This window comes from Embiotoca jacksoni, unplaced genomic scaffold, assembly GCF_022577435.1.
Source record: "Embiotoca jacksoni isolate LCO1_2020_lvr unplaced genomic scaffold, fEmbJac1.0.p SCAF_82, whole genome shotgun sequence".
In the NCBI taxonomy this organism is placed as follows: domain Eukaryota; kingdom Metazoa; phylum Chordata; class Actinopteri; family Embiotocidae; genus Embiotoca; species Embiotoca jacksoni.
In genome coordinates, this window is record NW_027185439.1 from 942,144 (window position 1) to 959,854 (window position 17,711).

Here is a 17,711-nt window from a genome sequence, read left to right on the forward strand (position 1 = left end):
AAATGGAGTGCAAACGGAGTGTAAACGGAGTGCAAACGGAGTGTAAACGGAGTGTAAATGGAGTGTAAATGGAGTGCTATACGGAGTGCAAACGGAGTGTAAACGGAGTGTAAATGGAGTGTAAATGGAGTGCTATACGGAGTGTAAACGGAGTGTAAATGGAGTGCTATACGGAGTGTAAATGGAGTCCCTCCTGATAATTTAGTTAATGACATAAAAGGATGTTTAAATCCTCCCTTTGCTCTGCTGCATACTGAACTTTTACAAAAGAACATAAACTGCAAAAATCCAACAACTTAACTTTTTTTTGTTTTTAATATTTAATCGTCCACATGACTTTTAAACTCTTTAAACTCTTTAAACTCTTTAAACTCTTCAAACTCTTTAAACTCTTTAAACTCTTTAAACTCTTTGTGTCGTTGCATCACAGCAGCAAAGTCAAACATTTAGAGATGAAAGCGTTCAGAGTTGATGTTGAAGCTGCAGCTGAGAGTCCGTGTGCTGCTCGAGCGCCACCTTCCTGTTGTGTCCTCCTCCCCTCCTCCTCCTCCTCCTCCTCCTCCCCGCCAACCCCCCAACCCCCACCGGGGCCCTCCTCTTTCTTAACGAGTCCTCCCCTCCCGTCTCCTGTGACCTGCTCCAGCTCTCAGGCAGCATGCAGCAGATGCGACCTGCAGCCGCAGCAGCAGCAGCGCAGCCCGTCTCACCTTTAAGAGCTGCAGCCGGACCGACGCTCTTTACCGGATCTTTAACCGACTCGACGAGCTGCTGGACTTCTTCTACTTTCTGCTTTTCTAGCGTTTCATCACCTGGATTTTCTCTTTTCTGACTCTGGAAACTTTGACAAAGGACTTAATTTGTGTTTGTGAAGGACTGACAGCTCAGTGGGAACGTAAGTGTCCTCCTCCTCCTCCTCCTTCTCCTCCTCCTGTGTAGGGTGTTGGTTCTGTTGTGGCTTGGTGTGGACTGTCTGTGGACCGGTTCCTGCAGGTTCATGTTCTGGTTTTGTTTCCCCTCAGAGACCCGGAGATGTTCTGCTCCAGGAGAGTCCTGCAGCAGTGGTGCCTGGCCGTGTTCCTGCTGTGCTCTCCGGTACCGCACCACGGACGGCCCATCGACGCCCTCAGCAGCAGAATGTAAGTCCTACTGACACCTCCAAGTCCCGGTCTCAGAGACCGGGACCTGGAGGGTCCTGCTGGGTCCGTGTCGGCTCGGTGGGCGAGCTGAGGCTGGAAAATATTGATGTGTGAAACGTGCCGGCAGATGTTTGGTTAGCGCTCGACCACCTGAGTGTTTACTGAAAGCAGGAAGATGAACGGCATCGACCCGCCACCAGGAACTCTGAGAGACTTGGACTCTCTGAGACTCTTTCTCTGGTTCTATCTGGATCTCTCTTAAGATTGTTTCTGGGTCTTTCTGACTATCTCTCAAAGTCTCTAATTCTTTCAGATCCTCTCTGGGTCTCTGGTTCTCTCTGGGTCTCTCTGGGTCTGTCTGGTTCTCTCTGGGTCTCTCTGGGTCTGTCTGGTTCTCTCTGGGTCTCTAATTCTTTCAGATCCTCTCTGGGTCTCTGGTTCTCTCTGGGTCTCTCTGGGTCTGTCTGGTTCTCTCTGGGTCTCTCTGGGTCTGTCTGGTTCTCTCTGGGTCTCTCTGGGTCTGTCTGGTTTTCTCTGGTTCTCTCTGGGTCTCACTGGTTCTCTCTGGGTCTGTCTGGTTCTCTCTGGGTCTCTGGTTCTCTCTGGGTCTCTCTGGTTCTCTCTGGGTCTCACTGGTTCTCTCTGGGTCTATCTGGGTCTGTCTGGTTCTCTCTGGGTCTCTCTGGGTCTGTCTGGTTCTCTCTGGGTCTCTGGTTCTCTCTGGTTCTCTCTGGGTCTGTCTGGTTTTCTCTGGTTCTCTCTGGGTCTGTCTGGTTCTCTCTGGGTCTGTCTGGTTTTCTCTGGTTCTCTCTGGGTCTCACTGGTTCTCTCTGGGTCTGTCTGGTTCTCTCTGGGTCTCTGGTTCTCTCTGGGTCTCTCTGGGTCTGTCTGGTTCTCTCTGGGTCTCTCTGGGTCTGTCTGGTTCTCTCTGGGTCTCTCTGAGTCTCTCTGGTTCTCTCTGAGTCTCTCTGGTTCTCTCTGGGTCTCTCTGGGTCTCGTCCGTCCCCTCCACCAATGTCCTCCCTCGCCTCCTGAAGTGGTGAATAGTGCTGGTTCTGGACTCTGGTGCTGGTTCTGGACTCTTGTGCTGGTTCTGGACTCAGCCGTGGACAGAACCCGACCTGCTGCTCCGTTTGATGCAGTTAGAATAAAGATCTCCGAGACGCTTCCTGGATCTGATCCGAGACTCCTGAGGATGGTTCTGTCCGTCCGGTCTTGCTGTCTCGGTGGTTCATGGTCGGACGTTAACGCCTCCTGAATGGAAGGTGAACCACCAGCGTGAGGAACCACCAGGGTGAGGAACCACCAGCGTGAGGAACCACCAGCGTGAGGAACCACCAGGGTGAGGAACCACCAGGGTGAGGAACCACCAGCGTGAGGAACCAGACCCCTTGATGTGAGCCTTATTAACAGTAAATCAGAACCAGATCACTTTTCAAAGAGTCTTTTCTGCCTTCAGAGCTGCGATTTACAGGAAATATCTGTATGCATATAAACACAGCGGCTCCTCAGAGGTCAGGATATTATTATTCAGCAGAAACACTCCGACAACAAAAACCTCCACGAAGCATCGATGGGAGGAGGAGGAGGAGGAGGAGGAGGAGAAGAAAAGGGAGGGGGGGGTCCCTGTTGTTTGTGTGTTCAGACACCTGAAGTGTTCGGCCCTCGGTGGTTCCCAGACTCTGAGCACGGCCTGTTTTTCTAAGAGTTAGGACTCGGAGTAAAACGACACCGCAGCAAAGCAAAGACCCGAAATCCTCCTGCAGCTGAAAGACAACAGGTCGGCCATCTGGTGGGAGCACCGGCGAAGAGCGCCGCTCCTCTTCATCAGTCACAGGGCAGATCGCAGCTCCTCCCGGTGACTGCTCGAAAAACGGAGGAAATGTGAGTGGAGTCTGGTGTGAGCGGTTATTGATGAACATCCAGTTTGAACAGCGGCTGTTTCTTGTGTGTTTGGCGTCATCGTGTGGACGTTTCAGGAAGTGTGTTCTTACTGGACAGTTTTTCAGTCTGACTGGCATGTATGTTGTGGAGTTACACATCCTGAAGGGGCGTGGCCAATGCACATCATTCAGGGGTTAGAGCACTGGTCTTGTAAACCAGAGGTCGAGAGTTCAAATCTCACTGGAGCCTGCAAAGGTTTTAAATGTTTGACTGAAGATATGATCATATGTACATATCAGACTTGTAGTCACACGTCACGTGACTCGTACCTTATTAGTGTCAAAACAGCAACGTCATAACTTCAGAAGTTTCTAAACTTCCCCCAAATTTCAATGGAGTTTGTTTTGTAGCCTTATTTTTTTTAAATATTTTTTAACATCTGTACCAAATTCAGCACATAAATTATATGAATATATCTCATGATAAACTATTCTTTGAGTTTTCTCGGGAGTGCCAGCTCTTGTGGGCGTGGCCTACCAGATTGATGAACAAAACGACCTGAGAGTTCATAAAGATGAGACAGAAACGAATTGAAATACTGAAGCAATCCCACACTTTTCTGCTCGTGCTGCCCCCTGCTGGTCAAACATCTACCCTACATAATCCAAAGTATGTGGACTCCATTCAGGAGAACAAAGCTGTGTTCTCAGAATCTGTGTAAATATTATAACGTGTTTTTATTGATGAGTCACAACATCTTGAAAGTGTCTGAAATTTCAAAGAAGTTTGGTGTAAAAGTCACGGACGTGTGTTTACTTCGTTTTAATCCTTTGAATCTTTTCTGCGATGTCTCTACAGAAAACGTTCGGTGAGTCACGCCCAGCTGATGCACGACAAAGGCCGGACGCTGCAGGACTTTAAGCGGCGCATGTGGCTGCAGGAGCTTTTGGACGAAGTCCACACGGCCGAGATCCGCGACCTCCCGGTCCGGACCGCCGGAGGAGGCGGGAGCAGCAGCGGTGCCGGCGTCGGGCTGCCGGCCGTCAGCTCGGGCATCAACCTGAGCACCACCGGCAGCACGCTGCACTCCAAACCGCCCGGAGGCACCAAGAACCTCCCCGTCAGCTTCCGGCTGGACGAGGAGGAGGGAACCAACCTGCCGCAGGAGACCAACAAGTCGCAGACGTACAAGGACGGCGCCATGAAGGCGCCCGGCAAGAAGAAGAAGAAAGGGCGGTCCGGGAAGAGGAGGGAGGGCGAGAAGAGGAAGAGGAGGGCGCGCTCGTTGGGCTGGAGGCCGGAGGACGAAGGCAGCGGACTCCACCTGGAGTGGAGGTCTCTGCTCGGCCTGCAGAGGGCGCTGCATTGAAACACCGTCAGCCTCTGACGAAGGTGAGTGACGAAGACGTTCGGTGATGAAGGTGAAGCCTTCGGAACCAGAAATGATCCGACGGGAGTTTTAAACTTCAGACTTTCACGTTTCAGATGTTTTTTCAAAGAACTTCTAAAGAAATTCCGAACAAAAATTTTGAAGGGAAAGGAGATCGTTGCACCTGTAGGAAGTTGAATATTTCAGTTTTCTTCATAACAACAAACACGTTGTTCTGACCGAGACGTCGTGTTTTCGTACGTCAGCAGACTGATTATACGAAACTTTTCCCGTCCTGGAAATTAGTTCTCAGAACTTTCTGTAGAAAACCGTCTTTATGTTTCTTTCTGGTTGTTTTCGACCTCTTTGTCGTTTTTTCACATTTCTTTAGCTACCAGGTAATTTTCTGGATTTGGTTCCCCAATATTTCGCCCGCTACCAAAAGGAGTTCCGATGGAGAACCATGAAGTAGAACCGATCCGATACCGGCAGTGGAAGAGAGCTATCAGTGTCTGATTGACCCCTGGACCTGAACCCCCTCCACACTTATAAAACACCTCCAACAATGGGTTCCTTAGTGCCCCCTGTGGCTGTCAGAGGAATCACACACCAGCTAATATTTGGGTGAAATTAGTTTTTTTACTTTTGAAAACCAAACAGGGAACCGTGAAAGTCTGCGATGTTTCTAACTGACAGTGAAGATATGAACCTGTGAACTGACCCATTTCTCTCTTTGTGTTTCAGAACCTTTCGGACCGCCGGACTCCTAAATGCTCCCGTTACGGCCTCCTGTAGCGGCGATTGTTTGGAAAGAAATTGGAAAATATTTATTGTCTGTAAATATTCTAAATATAGCAGAATAGATAGCAGAATATGATAATAGAAAACTTATTGATGCTCTGCGGGGCGACAGATTTTAATCTTTGTGAATCCTTGCTTTGTCCTTTTTTTATTCCAATTATGTCGGATATTTTTTTTTGCGGTAATTTATTTCGTCTGAATGGTGTATTTATTTTGTAAATGTATCGAGGTGCTGCTGACCTTCTATATTTTTGTACCATAATGCACTTTAGATATATAAATATAAATATATATACCATTAATTTTGTTCATTGACTTGTGTATGTGGTTGATTGAAATGAAGAAAAAAAAACAACGGTCGTCACTCTGTCCTCTCGGTTGGTCTTCGTTCTTCTGTTCAGACGTCCCGTTTTTTTGTTTCTCTGCTGCTGTTTTTCTGTTGTTTTTTTCGGATGTTTTTCGGCCCGTTTGAAGCCGTTTGTTGTCAGCGACCTTCCCGCCGCCCTCGGCCTCCTCCACGACCCGCTTCTCTACGCCAGACTTCATATTTGTACATAAACCGAACACGGCTCGACATTGTTGTTTTTGGCACTTGCACTGAGATAAACACTCTGTACTGAATGGATTAAACATTTGACAGTAAACTCTCGGTCTCGTGTCTTCACTGTTGCTTTGTTTTATATCTGATGATCATCATGCTGTTGGTTCACAGTTCTGTTTATTAAGTGGTAGAGAATCTCAAATCATTTAATAAAGGCTGTATTGGTTGTTTTTTGCCACTAGGGGGCAGAAAAACATCAAAATAATGTTTTTATTTTTAAATGATAAAATATGAATATAACAAATAAAACCAAAAGCATAATGGCAAACTTGTTAGTATAGCATCTTATGATAATATAACATAAAATAATATACATCTGCATCATGTGTAGAGCTGTAGTACCTGCATGTGGCCACTGGGTGTCAGTATTAACCACTGAATGATGGCCAGCTGATTTTATTTTAATAAGAAAAAATGGCTAATTCATCCAGACCCAGTTGGACCAGATTTTTTTATTATTATTATTAATTAAAGAACCCAGAAAATCTATTTTTTTTCCTAATTTCTCATTTTTTGAAACCTTTTTCAATTTATAAAAGAAAAAAATTTCTTTGGCCACCTTTTCTATCGCTCTGCTTTGGATGTCTTGTATGTTTAATTTTACTGGTTGTGTATCTACTTCTTTTACTGTGTTTGAGTTGTTTCATATAAACCAACGTGCTAAAACATTCCATCATATTAAAATAAAACTGTTTGGAAGTAATGAAATACAGTTTTATTGAGATTATTCGTTGGTGTTTTGTCATTTTTTGCTCCAGTAAAGATCTAAAATCTGCTCCTGGCTTCGCTGTAATGCGCAGCCAGAACCGCAGGGGGGCAGTGACGAACTGTGAGGCCTGAAGTCTGCCGGGATTCAAGGTGCAGAAGAAGACGGAGTGTTCCGGTCCATGTGGGAGAAGCAGCATGTCGCCTCCAGGAGGGAAAATAAACAGACCGAAAACGGTAAGAAACACCGATTTATCTTCATGTTCAGGTTCATGTTCAGGTTCATGTTCAGGTTCATGTTCAGGTTCAGGTTCAGGTTCATGTTGCGGGTTCGAAGCTCCAGAATGAGACGAGTTGAAGTTTCTGTCCGTTTTAACGAAGCTGACGGAGACGTAGCTCGATGCTAACAGCTAGCATGAACAGCTAAAGAAGATAAACACGGTTCAAAGTTGGTTGTTGTTTAATTACAGATGTAAAAAAGTTAAAGACTTTAAAGTCTTTAGTTAACGTCTGTGACCGGATCTGAAGCCCGTGTTGTGTTCTCAGATCAAGTTGAGCTGGTTTTGTAGGTTAGTTAGTTACTTTATTACTTTATTAATCCCAGAGGGGAAATGTTTTCACTACAGCAGCAAACAGAAGGAACAAGATAATAAGAACAATAGAGAAGCAATAAAATAGCAGTAATAGCTATAGCTGTATCAATAATGATCTCCTGTATCAGGAATGATCTCCTGTATCTGGAATGATCTCCTGTATCTGGAATGATCTCCTGTATCTGGAATGATCTCCTGTATCAGGAATGATCTCCTGTATCAGGAATGATCTCCTGTATCTGGAATGATCTCCTGTATCTGGAATGATCTCCTGTATCTGGAATGATCTCCTGTATCAGGAATGATCTCCTGTATCTGGAATGATCTCCTGTATCTGGAATGATCTCCTGTATCTGGAATGATCTCCTGTATCAATAATGATCTCCTGTATCAGGAATGATCTCCTGTATCTGGAATGATCTCCTGTATCAATAATGATCTCCTGTATCTGGAATGATCTCCTGTATCAGGAATGATCTCCTGTATCTGGAATGATCTCCTGTATCAGGAATGATCTCCTGTATCAGGAATGATCTCCTGTATCAGGAATGATCTCCTGTATCTGGAATGATCTCCTGTATCAATAATGATCTCCTGTATCAGGAATGATCTCCTGTATCTGGAATGATCTCCTGTATCTGGAATGATCTCCTGTATCAGGAATGATCTCCTGTATCTGGAATGATCTCCTGTATCTGGAATGATCTCCTGTATCAATAATGATCTCCTGTATCTGGAATGATCTCCTGTATCAGGAATGATCTCCTGTATCAGGAATGATCTCCTGTATCAGGAATGATCTCCTGTATCAGGAATGATCTCCTGTATCTGGAATGATCTCCTGTATCAGGAATGATCTCCTGTATCTGGAATGATCTCCTGTATCTGGAATGATCTCCTGTATCAGGAATGATCTCCTGTATCTGGAATGATCTCCTGTATCTGGAATGATCTCCTGTATCAGGAATGATCTCCTGTATCAGGAATGATCTCCTGTATCAGGAATGATCTCCTGTATCTGGAATGATCTCCTGTATCAGGAATGATCTCCTGTATCTGGAATGATCTCCTGTATCTGGAATGATCTCCTGTATCAGGAATGATCTCCTGTATCTGGAATGATCTCCTGTATCAGGAATGATCTCCTGTATCTGGAGTGATCTCCTGTATCAGGAATGATCTCCTGTATCTGGAATGATCTCCTGTATCTGGAATGATCTCCTGTATCAGGAATGATCTCCTGTATCAATAATGATCTCCTGTATCAGGAATGATCTCCTGTATCAGGAATGATCTCCTGTATCAGGAATGATCTCCTGTATCTGGAATGATCTCCTGTATCTGGAATGATCTCCTGTATCAATAATGATCTCCTGTATCTGGAATGATCTCCTGTATCAGGAATGATCTCCTGTATCAGGAATGATCTCCTGTATCAATAATGATCTCCTGTATCTGGAATGATCTCCTGTATCTGGAATGATCTCCTGTATCTGGAATGATCTCCTGTATCTGGAATGATCTCCTGTATCTGGAATGATCTCCTGTATCAGGAATGATCTCCTGTATCTGGAATGATCTCCTGTATCAATAATGATCTCCTGTATCTGGAATGATCTCCTGTATCAGGAATGATCTCCTGTATCAATAATGATCTCCTGTATCTGGAATGATCTCCTGTATCAGGAATGATCTCCTGTATCTGGAATGATCTCCTGTATCTGGAATGATCTCCTGTATCAGGAATGATCTCCTGTATCAATAATGATCTCCTGTATCTGGAATGATCTCCTGTATCTGGAATGATCTCCTGTATCAGGAATGATCTCCTGTATCAGGAATGATCTCCTGTATCAGGAATGATCTCCTGTATCTGGAATGATCTCCTGTATCTGGAATGATCTCCTGTATCAGGAATGATCTCCTGTATCAATAATGATCTCCTGTATCTGGAATGATCTCCTGTATCAGGAATGATCTCCTGTATCAGGAATGATCTCCTGTATCTGGAATGATCTCCTGTATCAATAATGATCTCCTGTATCTGGAATGATCTCCTGTATCAGGAATGATCTCCTGTATCTGGAATGATCTCCTGTATCAGGAATGATCTCCTGTATCAATAATGATCTCCTGTATCTGGAATGATCTCCTGTATCTGGAATGATCTCCTGTATCAGGAATGATCTCCTGTATCAGGAATGATCTCCTGTATCTGGAATGATCTCCTGTATCTGGAATGATCTCCTGTATCAGGAATGATCTCCTGTATCAATAATGATCTCCTGTATCTGGAATGATCTCCTGTATCAGGAATGATCTCCTGTATCAGGAATGATCTCCTGTATCTGGAATGATCTCCTGTATCAATAATGATCTCCTGTATCTGGAATGATCTCCTGTATCTGGAATGATCTCCTGTATCAATAATGATCTCCTGTATCTGGAATGATCTCCTGTATCTGGAATGATCTCCTGTATCTGGAATGATCTCCTGTATCTGGAATGATCTCCTGTATCAGGAATGATCTCCTGTATCTGGAATGATCTCCTGTATCTGGAATGATCTCCTGTATCAGGAATGATCTCCTGTATCTGGAATGATCTCCTGTATCTGGAATGATCTCCTGTATCTGGAATGATCTCCTGTATCAGGAATGATCTCCCGTATCTGGAATGATCTCCCGTATCAGGAATGATCTCCCGTATCTGGAATGATCTCCCGTATCTGGAATGATCTCCCGTATCTGGAATGATCTCCCGTATCAGGAATGATCTCCCGTATCTGGAATGATCTCCCGTATCAGGAATGATCTCCCGTATCTGGAATGATCTCACGTATCAGGAATGATCTCCCGTATCTGGAATGATCTCCCGTATCAGGAATGATCTCCCGTATCTGGAATGATCTCACGTATCTGGAATGATCTCACGTATCTGGAATGATCTCCCGTATCAGGAATGATCTCCCGTATCAGGAATGATCTCCCGTATCTGGAATGATCTCCCGTATCAGGAATGATCTCCCGTATCTGGAATGATCTCACGTATCTGGAATGATCTCACGTATCTGGAATGATCTCCTGTATCTGGAATGATCTCCTGTATCAGGAATGATCTCCCGTATCTGGAATGATCTCCCGTATCAGGAATGATCTCCCGTATCTGGAATGATCTCACGTATCTGGAATGATCTCCCGTATCTGGAATGATCTCCTGTATCTGGAATGATCTCCTGTATCAGGAATGATCTCCCGTATCAGGAATGATCTCCCGTATCTGGAATGATCTCCCGTATCAGGAATGATCTCCTGTATCTGGAATGATCTCCTGTATCTGGAATGATCTCCTGTATCTGGAATGATCTCCTGTATCAGGAATGATCTCCTGTATCTGGAATGATCTCCTGTATCTGGAATGATCTCCTGTATCTGGAATGATCTCCTGTATCAGGAATGATCTCCCGTATCTGGAATGATCTCCCGTATCAGGAATGATCTCCCGTATCTGGAATGATCTCCTGTATCAGGAATGATCTCCTGTATCTGGAATGATCTCCTGTATCTGGAATGATCTCCTGTGTCAGGAATGATCTCCTGTATCTGGAATGATCTCCTGTATCAGGAATGATCTCCTGTATCAGGAATGATCTCCTGTATCTGGAATGATCTCCTGTATCTGGAATGATCTCCTGTATCAGGAATGATCTCCTGTATCTGGAATGATCTCCTGTATCAGGAATGATCTCCTGTATCTGTCCTTGTGACAGCAGCTGGAGGAGTCTTTTGGAGAACGTCCTCCTCTGTCCCTGCAGCAGATGGAGAGGGTGGTCAGGATTATCCAATATGGACAATAGTTTCTTCAGCATCCTCCTCTCCACCACCTTTTCCAGACTGTCCAGTTTGTAGTCGATGATGGAGCCGGCCTTCTTAACCAGTTTGTTAAGTCTGTTGGTGTCTCCGGCTCCAATGCTGCCCCCCCAGCAGACTACTAGAAGTACAGTTCACTGGCCACAACAGATGGTAGAACATCTCCAACATCTTGCTGCACACATTGAAGGATCAAAGTTTCCTCAAGAAAAAGAGTCGACTCATCCCCTTCTTGTAGACAGCGTTGATGTTGGTCTTCCAGTTCAGTCTGTTGTCATGGAGACACCAGGTACTTGTACTCCTCCACCATGTCCACCTCCTCTCCCAGAACTCTCAGCGGTTGTGGAGCCGTCGTCTTCCTCCTGAAGTCGACCACCATCTCTCTGGTCTTGGCCACGTTCAGGAGGAGGTGATTTCTACCAGCCCACTCCACAAAATCCTCCACTACTGCCCTGTACTCATCCTCCCGTCCATCCCTTATACACCGTCCACTGACTCCTCCTCCCGTCCATCCCTTACACACCGTCCGCTGACTCCTCCTCCCGTCCATCCCTTATACACCGTCCGCTGACTCCTCCTCCCGTCCATCCCTTATACACCGTCCGCTGACTCCTCCTCCCGTCCATCCCTTATACACCGTCCACTGACTCCTCCTCCCGTCCATCCCTTATACACCGACCACTGACTCCTCCTCCCGTCCATCCCTTATACACCGTCCACTGACTCCTCCTCCCGTCCATCCCTTATACACCGACCACTGACTCCTCCTCCCGTCCATCCCTTATACACCGTCCACTGACTCCTCCTCCCGTCCATCCCTTATACACCGTCCACTGACTCCTCCTCCCGTCCATCCCTTATACACCGACCACTGACTCCTCCTCCCGTCCATCCCTTATACACCGTCCACTGACTCCTCCTCCCGTCCATCCCTTATACACTGTCCACTGACTCCTCCTCCCGTCCATCCCTTATACACCGACCACTGACTCCTCCTCCCGTCCATCCCTTATACACCGTCCACTGACTCCTCCTCCCGTCCATCCCTTACACACCGTCCGCTGACTCCTCCTCCCGTCCATCCCTTATACACCGTCCACTGACTCCTCCTCCCGTCCATCCCTTATACACTGTCCACTGACTCCTCCTCCCGTCCATCCCTTATACACCGACCACTGACTCCTCCTCCCGTCCATCCCTTATACACCGTCCACTGACTCCTCCTCCCGTCCATCCCTTATACACCGACCACTGACTCCTCCTCCCGTCCATCCCTTATACACCGTCCACTGACTCCTCCTCCCGTCCATCCCTTATACACTGTCCACTGACTCCTCCTCCCGTCCATCCCTTATACACCGACCACTGACTCCTCCTCCCGTCCATCCCTTACACACCGTCCGCTGACTCCTCCTCCCGTCCATCCCTTATACACCGACCACTGACTCCTCCTCCCGTCCATCCCTTATACACCGTCCACTGACTCCTCCTCCCGTCCATCCCTTATACACCGTCCACTGACTCCTCCTCCCGTCCATCCCTTACACACCGTCCGCTGACTCCTCCTCCCGTCCATCCCTTATACACCGACCACTGACTCCTCCTCCCGTCCATCCCTTATACACCGACCACTGACTCCTCCTCCCGTCCATCCCTTATACACCGACCACTGCAGAGTCATCAGAGAACTTCTGCAGATGTCTTGACTCTGAGTTGTTCTGGAAGTCAGTGGTGTTGAAGGTGAACAGGAAGGAGACAGAACAGTTCCCTGAGGAGCTCCAGTACCACCGACCACCGTATCAGACAGCACACTGCCCAGACGGACAAACTGTGGTCTGTCTGTCAGGTAGTCAGTGATCCAGGAGACGGTGGACGTGTCCACCCCCCCCCCCCCTCCACCACCCGCAGCTTCTCACTCAGCAGCAGTGGTTGGATGGTGTTAAATGCACTGGAGAAATCAAAGAAAGTGATTCTCACAGAGTCACCGGTTCCATCCAGGTGAGACTGAGCTCGTTGCAGCAGGTAGATGATGGCGTCGTCCACTCCCACATGAGGCTGGTACGCAAATTGTAGAGGGTCCAGAGAAGATTTCACCAGCGGCCTGAGGTGGGCCAAGACCAGCCTCTCCAGCACCTTCATCACATGAGATGTGAGGGCAACCGGTCGGTAGTCGTTGAGGCCAGATGGAGACTTCTTCTTGGGGACAGGAACCAGGCAGGACGTCTTCCACAGCACCGGGACCTCCTCCTGCTTCAGGCTCAGGTTGAAGAGGTGTTGTAGGACCTCAGCCAGCTGGACGGCGCAGGTCTTCAGGACCACGGGGCTGATGCCGTCAGGTCCTGCAGCCTTGTGCTGGTGGATTCTCTCCAGCTGTCTCCTAACCTGGCCAGTCGTCACAGAGAGGGGGGTGAGGGGGGGGGGGGGTCGAGGTGTCGATGGAGGAAGAGCCCTTTGAGATTGAGGGCTCTATGCAGTTCACCAGGGGGCGCAGAGGGGGGAGGGGGGAGGCAGCAGAGGTGTTTGGGAGGTGTGAGGTGTGGAGGAGACAGATGAGGGTGGTGAACTAAACCTGTTCAAGAAACAGTTTAGCTCATTGGACCTCTCCAGGTTCCCCCTGGTTGTTCCTCTCCAGGTTCCCCCTGGTTGTTCCTCTCCAGGTTCCCCCTGGTTGTTCCTCTCCAGGTTCCCCCTGGTTGTTCCTCTCCAGGTTCCCCCTGGTTGTTCCTCTCCAGTCCTTGCACTCCCTGAGCTTCTCCTTCAGGTGGCGCTGCACTCTCCTGAGCTCCTCCCTGTCCCCAGACCTGAAGGCTGCTTTCTTCTGATTAAGAAGAACTTTCAGGTCACTGGTGATCCACGGTTTATTGTTGGGGAAGCAGTGTCCAGTCCGGGATGGTACGGTGGTGTGTTCACAGAATTTAATGTATTCTGTGATACAGTCCGTCCTGCTGTTGATGTCCTCCCCATGTGGTCCAAACAGCACGTCCCAGTCCGTGGACTCAAAGCAGTCCTGCAGGGCTTCTTTAGCCTCCTGTGTCCACCTCCTCACAGTCCTGGTGGTCACAGGTTGCCTCTGCACCAGGGGGACATACCTGGGAGTCAGCAGGACCAGGTTGTGGTCTGATCTACCAAGGGGGGGGGGGGGGGGGGGGGGCAGTAGTACTGTATGCATCCATGGCATTAGCATACAGGAGGTCCAGAGTTTTATTGTTCCGGGTGGGGCAGTTCACATACTGGTGCAAAGTTGGCAGTACTTTATCCAGACTGGTTAAAGTCTCCAGTAACTAACAAAAATGCACCGGGATGCTGAGTCTGCAGTTTGGACACAGTGGAGTAGATGGTGTCCACTGCTGCCTCTACGTCAGCTGATGGAGGAACGTACACAGCGATAACAATGGCGGACGTGAACTCCCTCGGTAAATAATACGGACGCATCCCCACGGCTAGAAGTTCAATGTCCGGGCTACAGAAACGTTCCTTCACACACGTGGTCGGGATTACACCACCTCTCATTCACATAGACTGCAATCCCTCCACCTTTCTTCTTACCGCTCTGAACAACGTCTCCGTCCGCCCTGCTGTAACAGGCTGCCGCTAGCGCGGCGCCATCTTGTATCTTTTATAAGTAAACACACGTTTTTCTAAACTTCAACTACATTTGAACAGTTTTTAGTTCCTGGTTTGAAGTTTAATCTCAGTTTCTGAAATGGAAACTAAATTCATCTTTTTTATTTCATTACATTTATCTGATTCTTTTATCCAAAGACTCATAATAAGTTCATTTAAACATGAAGGTTCAAAACAGAACAAGAATCAAGAAAATATCATTTATCTTCTAGAAAGTCAAACTACAAAGTTCTATTAGAAGATACTAAAGTTCTACTGTTCAAGGAGGAGGAGGGGGAGGAGGAGGAGCAGGAGGAGGAGAAGGAGGAGCAGGCTGGGATGTAGTCTGGACCCGATCTGTTTGGTAGTTTTTCACACTAACTGATCAGAATCGGACCTGCTGGTGAATTTAACACAAACTCTCCTGTTTTTATTGTTTTATTGATTTTATTGTTTTTATTGTTTTATTGTTTTTATTTGACTGTTTCAGCCGAAACGTGTCAAACTTTTGACATCCTGAATCATTTTTTTCAGGAGTTGGGGAGGAACCTCTTCAAGCGCCGTCGAGTTCTGAGCCGAGAAAAGAGGAAGAGGCACCAGATCGTCGGCGCCGTGGTGGACCGAGGTCTCATCACCGTCCATCACCTGAAGAAGAGGAGGTCAGAGGTCAACGTGTCACCGTGGCAACTCGCCTCCTTCACCCGCGTCGTCCCGTCTCGTCACTGTGTTTTTGTTTTCTATCCCTGCAGTTCGAGTTCGAGAGCGAACATCACGCTGTCGGGGAAGAAGAAGCGGAAGCTGCTGAAGCAGCTGCAGCGCCTCCAGCAGGAGACGGCCGGTATGGAAGGTAAAGAACGCCACGACCTCATCCTCCTCTCAAACACCCACCGATTGGTTGATTTGAACACACTTATTGTTATGAAACTGTTTTAAACTCCACCGACTTTCAGAAGTCTCTTTGGATAAAAGCGTCAGCTAAATGAAATGTCATGTAATTTGGGTTCTAATGTTTTTTAGCGTTTCTGGTTTCATTAAATTAAGGTTTGGAAGCTTTTGATGTAGAAACAAGATATAAGATTAAAAAGCATTTGTCATTATTTCTGGAAAACAAAACAAAAATGTGTTCAGTTTCAAATGTTTGATGGAGATTTTTTTTCTGCGATATTAAAACTCTAAAATATCTCTGCAGTCGGAAAGGCAGCAGCACCACAGAAGAAGAAGCAGCAGGACTCCTCGTCAGCGCCGACCACGAAGACGAAGAAGAAGAACGCGTCGGGAGTCCAGGTCGACGTCGAGATGGACGACGTCCAATGATGTCAGATTTACGTTTTGTTTCTCAGAACGAGTCCGAAGTCCGAACAGACGATCGATTGACGTTTGTTCCGGCGACGTACGGAAGCCCATTAATGTCAAAACAGGGAAGATAGTTTGAAAAAGATTAACAATAAAAATACAAATTGTAGATGTGCAACAGTTGTTTTGTTGAATCAAACTACATTTTAACAATTAATCGTTTCGGTCTCTCGTCAAAAAAAAGGTTTTAGCTGCTCGATGGTGATAAATTATACATTTTTTTCTATCTTCAGTCAAGAAAACTGAATTTTGTTTTTGGTATTTCAGACTTCATCAGAAGAATCTAATGTTTTGGTGACATTAACTAACATTTTTCATATTTAAGTGACATTTTTTAAACTAAATGTTGATCAACTGATTAAAAACCGCTGTCGAAGTCACGGCTACGAGATAAATCTGAATAAATGAAGTCGTGATGTGAGATGTTGAAAAAAATGTTATTTCACAAGGTAATTATGAAAAAAAATCATCAAAAATGTTTTCAACACAGTAATAAATTCTGTTTACTAATTTTAATTTGAAGAGATTCTCGCGTTTATGTTCTTTTTTTTCTTGAAATAATTTTGACTTGATATGATAAAAACTTTCTTCATGTCACAACTTGTTTCTTCATTCAGATCCACCGAAGGTATTTTTAAGTTAATCTATTCGTACGTTTTTTTTCTTCCGTATATTGACAACTTTACGTCACGTTTTCTGTGGTCGTCGCATCTTTCTGTTTTTTATTAAACAGGTTTGTTTTATTCTGATTTATTGAAATACATCAGCAGCAGTTTCCAAGTTCATAATCTGTTTTAAATATGAAGTCTGGTTCGGTTCTGTATTTTTCTTTGTTGTTGACTTAATGAACTAAAACCGCCGACGCAGCAGTTTTATCAAATGTTATTCAGACTTGTGGAATATTTTCTGCTGTGATTTTATATGCGTTTGATTTCTTTAGACATGTTTGAATGTTTCTCGTTCAAAATTTTGATTATGATAATTTTGCAAATTTAATTCAGTTTGACGGAATTTCTAATAAAAACAGTTTGGTTTCATTACATCATATTTGTGAAATACCAAATTATTGTATTGATTTAAATGTCAATATTTTGTTACTTTAAATCCTGACTGATGGTGTCGATGGCCAGAAATGAAGAACACTCTTGTTTTCCATGTCTTTATTTAATTAATGTAGTGTAAGTCATATTGAGGAAACACAGGAAAGTTGAAAATGTTTTAAAAGATATAAAGAGTAATAAAATGATTATGAAATAGCAGTCAATCTGTTGTCTTAAATCAAATTACTTTTGACTTAATTTTTATTTAATTCTCATTATTATGAGCTAGTTAATGTCGCAATTTTGACACTATGAAAATTGATCTGTTCTTCACTTTTAATATTTTGTTTGATCTTTTTTGGTTGCAGAGGGCTTCCATACATTTAATCTGACATGTGATATATTGAAATATTGTACTTATTTTTGTATAATTTGGGGGTTTAATTGACTTCCATAAGTTTAGAGGACATCGTCCACAATTTGACTATGTTTTTGTTTTTATTTTTGGGGGTTTCAACAGTCTATATTTTTCTATTAATATGTGATTATTTTTTATGTCTTTTTAGACTTTAATTGGGCTTCAATACTTTATATAGATTTAGTCCATATTTTGATTTATGTCCTACTTCTGTGTCTTTAACGGTTTTCCATAGATTCCTATAAAGTATTGATCTGTGATATCATCTCAAACATCCTCTACATGTAGATGTGAGCTGCTGTTTTTTCATCCACATGTATTGTTCATGATCAGCATCAA

General features: G+C 45.4%; 2 protein-coding genes across 2 annotated transcripts; both read left to right on the forward strand.

Annotated features, from left to right (window-relative positions):
• Positions 1-809: 809 nt before the first annotated feature.
• Positions 810-5,822, forward strand: pthlha (parathyroid hormone-like hormone a). Its single transcript, XM_069139395.1, has 4 exons — positions 810-892; positions 1,020-1,136; positions 3,879-4,412; positions 5,134-5,822. Exons 2-3 carry the CDS (start codon positions 1,030-1,032, stop codon positions 4,387-4,389), a joined length of 618 nt encoding a protein of 205 aa, XP_068995496.1. The 5' UTR covers positions 810-892; positions 1,020-1,029; the 3' UTR covers positions 4,390-4,412; positions 5,134-5,822.
• An 839-nt stretch (positions 5,823-6,661) lies between these two features.
• Positions 6,662-17,173, forward strand: LOC138192142 (uncharacterized protein C11orf98 homolog). Its single transcript, XM_069139372.1, has 4 exons — positions 6,662-6,733; positions 15,096-15,220; positions 15,311-15,408; positions 15,751-17,173. Exons 1-4 carry the CDS (start codon positions 6,695-6,697, stop codon positions 15,873-15,875), a joined length of 387 nt encoding a protein of 128 aa, XP_068995473.1. The 5' UTR covers positions 6,662-6,694; the 3' UTR covers positions 15,876-17,173.
• The last annotated feature ends 538 nt before the right edge of the window (positions 17,174-17,711 follow it).

What these genes read in the sequence shown, in the direction of transcription:
- LOC138192142 (XM_069139372.1), top strand. Translation starts at nt 6,695, where the DNA reads ATGTCGCCTCCAGGAGGGAAAATAAACAGACCGAAAACG. An exon ending in AAATAAACAGACCGAAAACG is followed by an intron (nt 6,734 to 15,095) that starts GTAAGAAACACC and finishes CATTTTTTTCAG; the next exon opens with GAGTTGGGGAGGAACCTCTT. An exon ending in GGAGACGGCCGGTATGGAAG is followed by an intron (nt 15,409 to 15,750) that starts GTAAAGAACGCC and finishes ATATCTCTGCAG; the next exon opens with TCGGAAAGGCAGCAGCACCA.
- pthlha (XM_069139395.1), top strand. Translation starts at nt 1,030, where the DNA reads ATGTTCTGCTCCAGGAGAGTCCTGCAGCAGTGGTGCCTGGCCGTGTTC. An exon ending in GACGCCCTCAGCAGCAGAAT is followed by an intron (nt 1,137 to 3,878) that starts GTAAGTCCTACT and finishes ATGTCTCTACAG; the next exon opens with AAAACGTTCGGTGAGTCACG.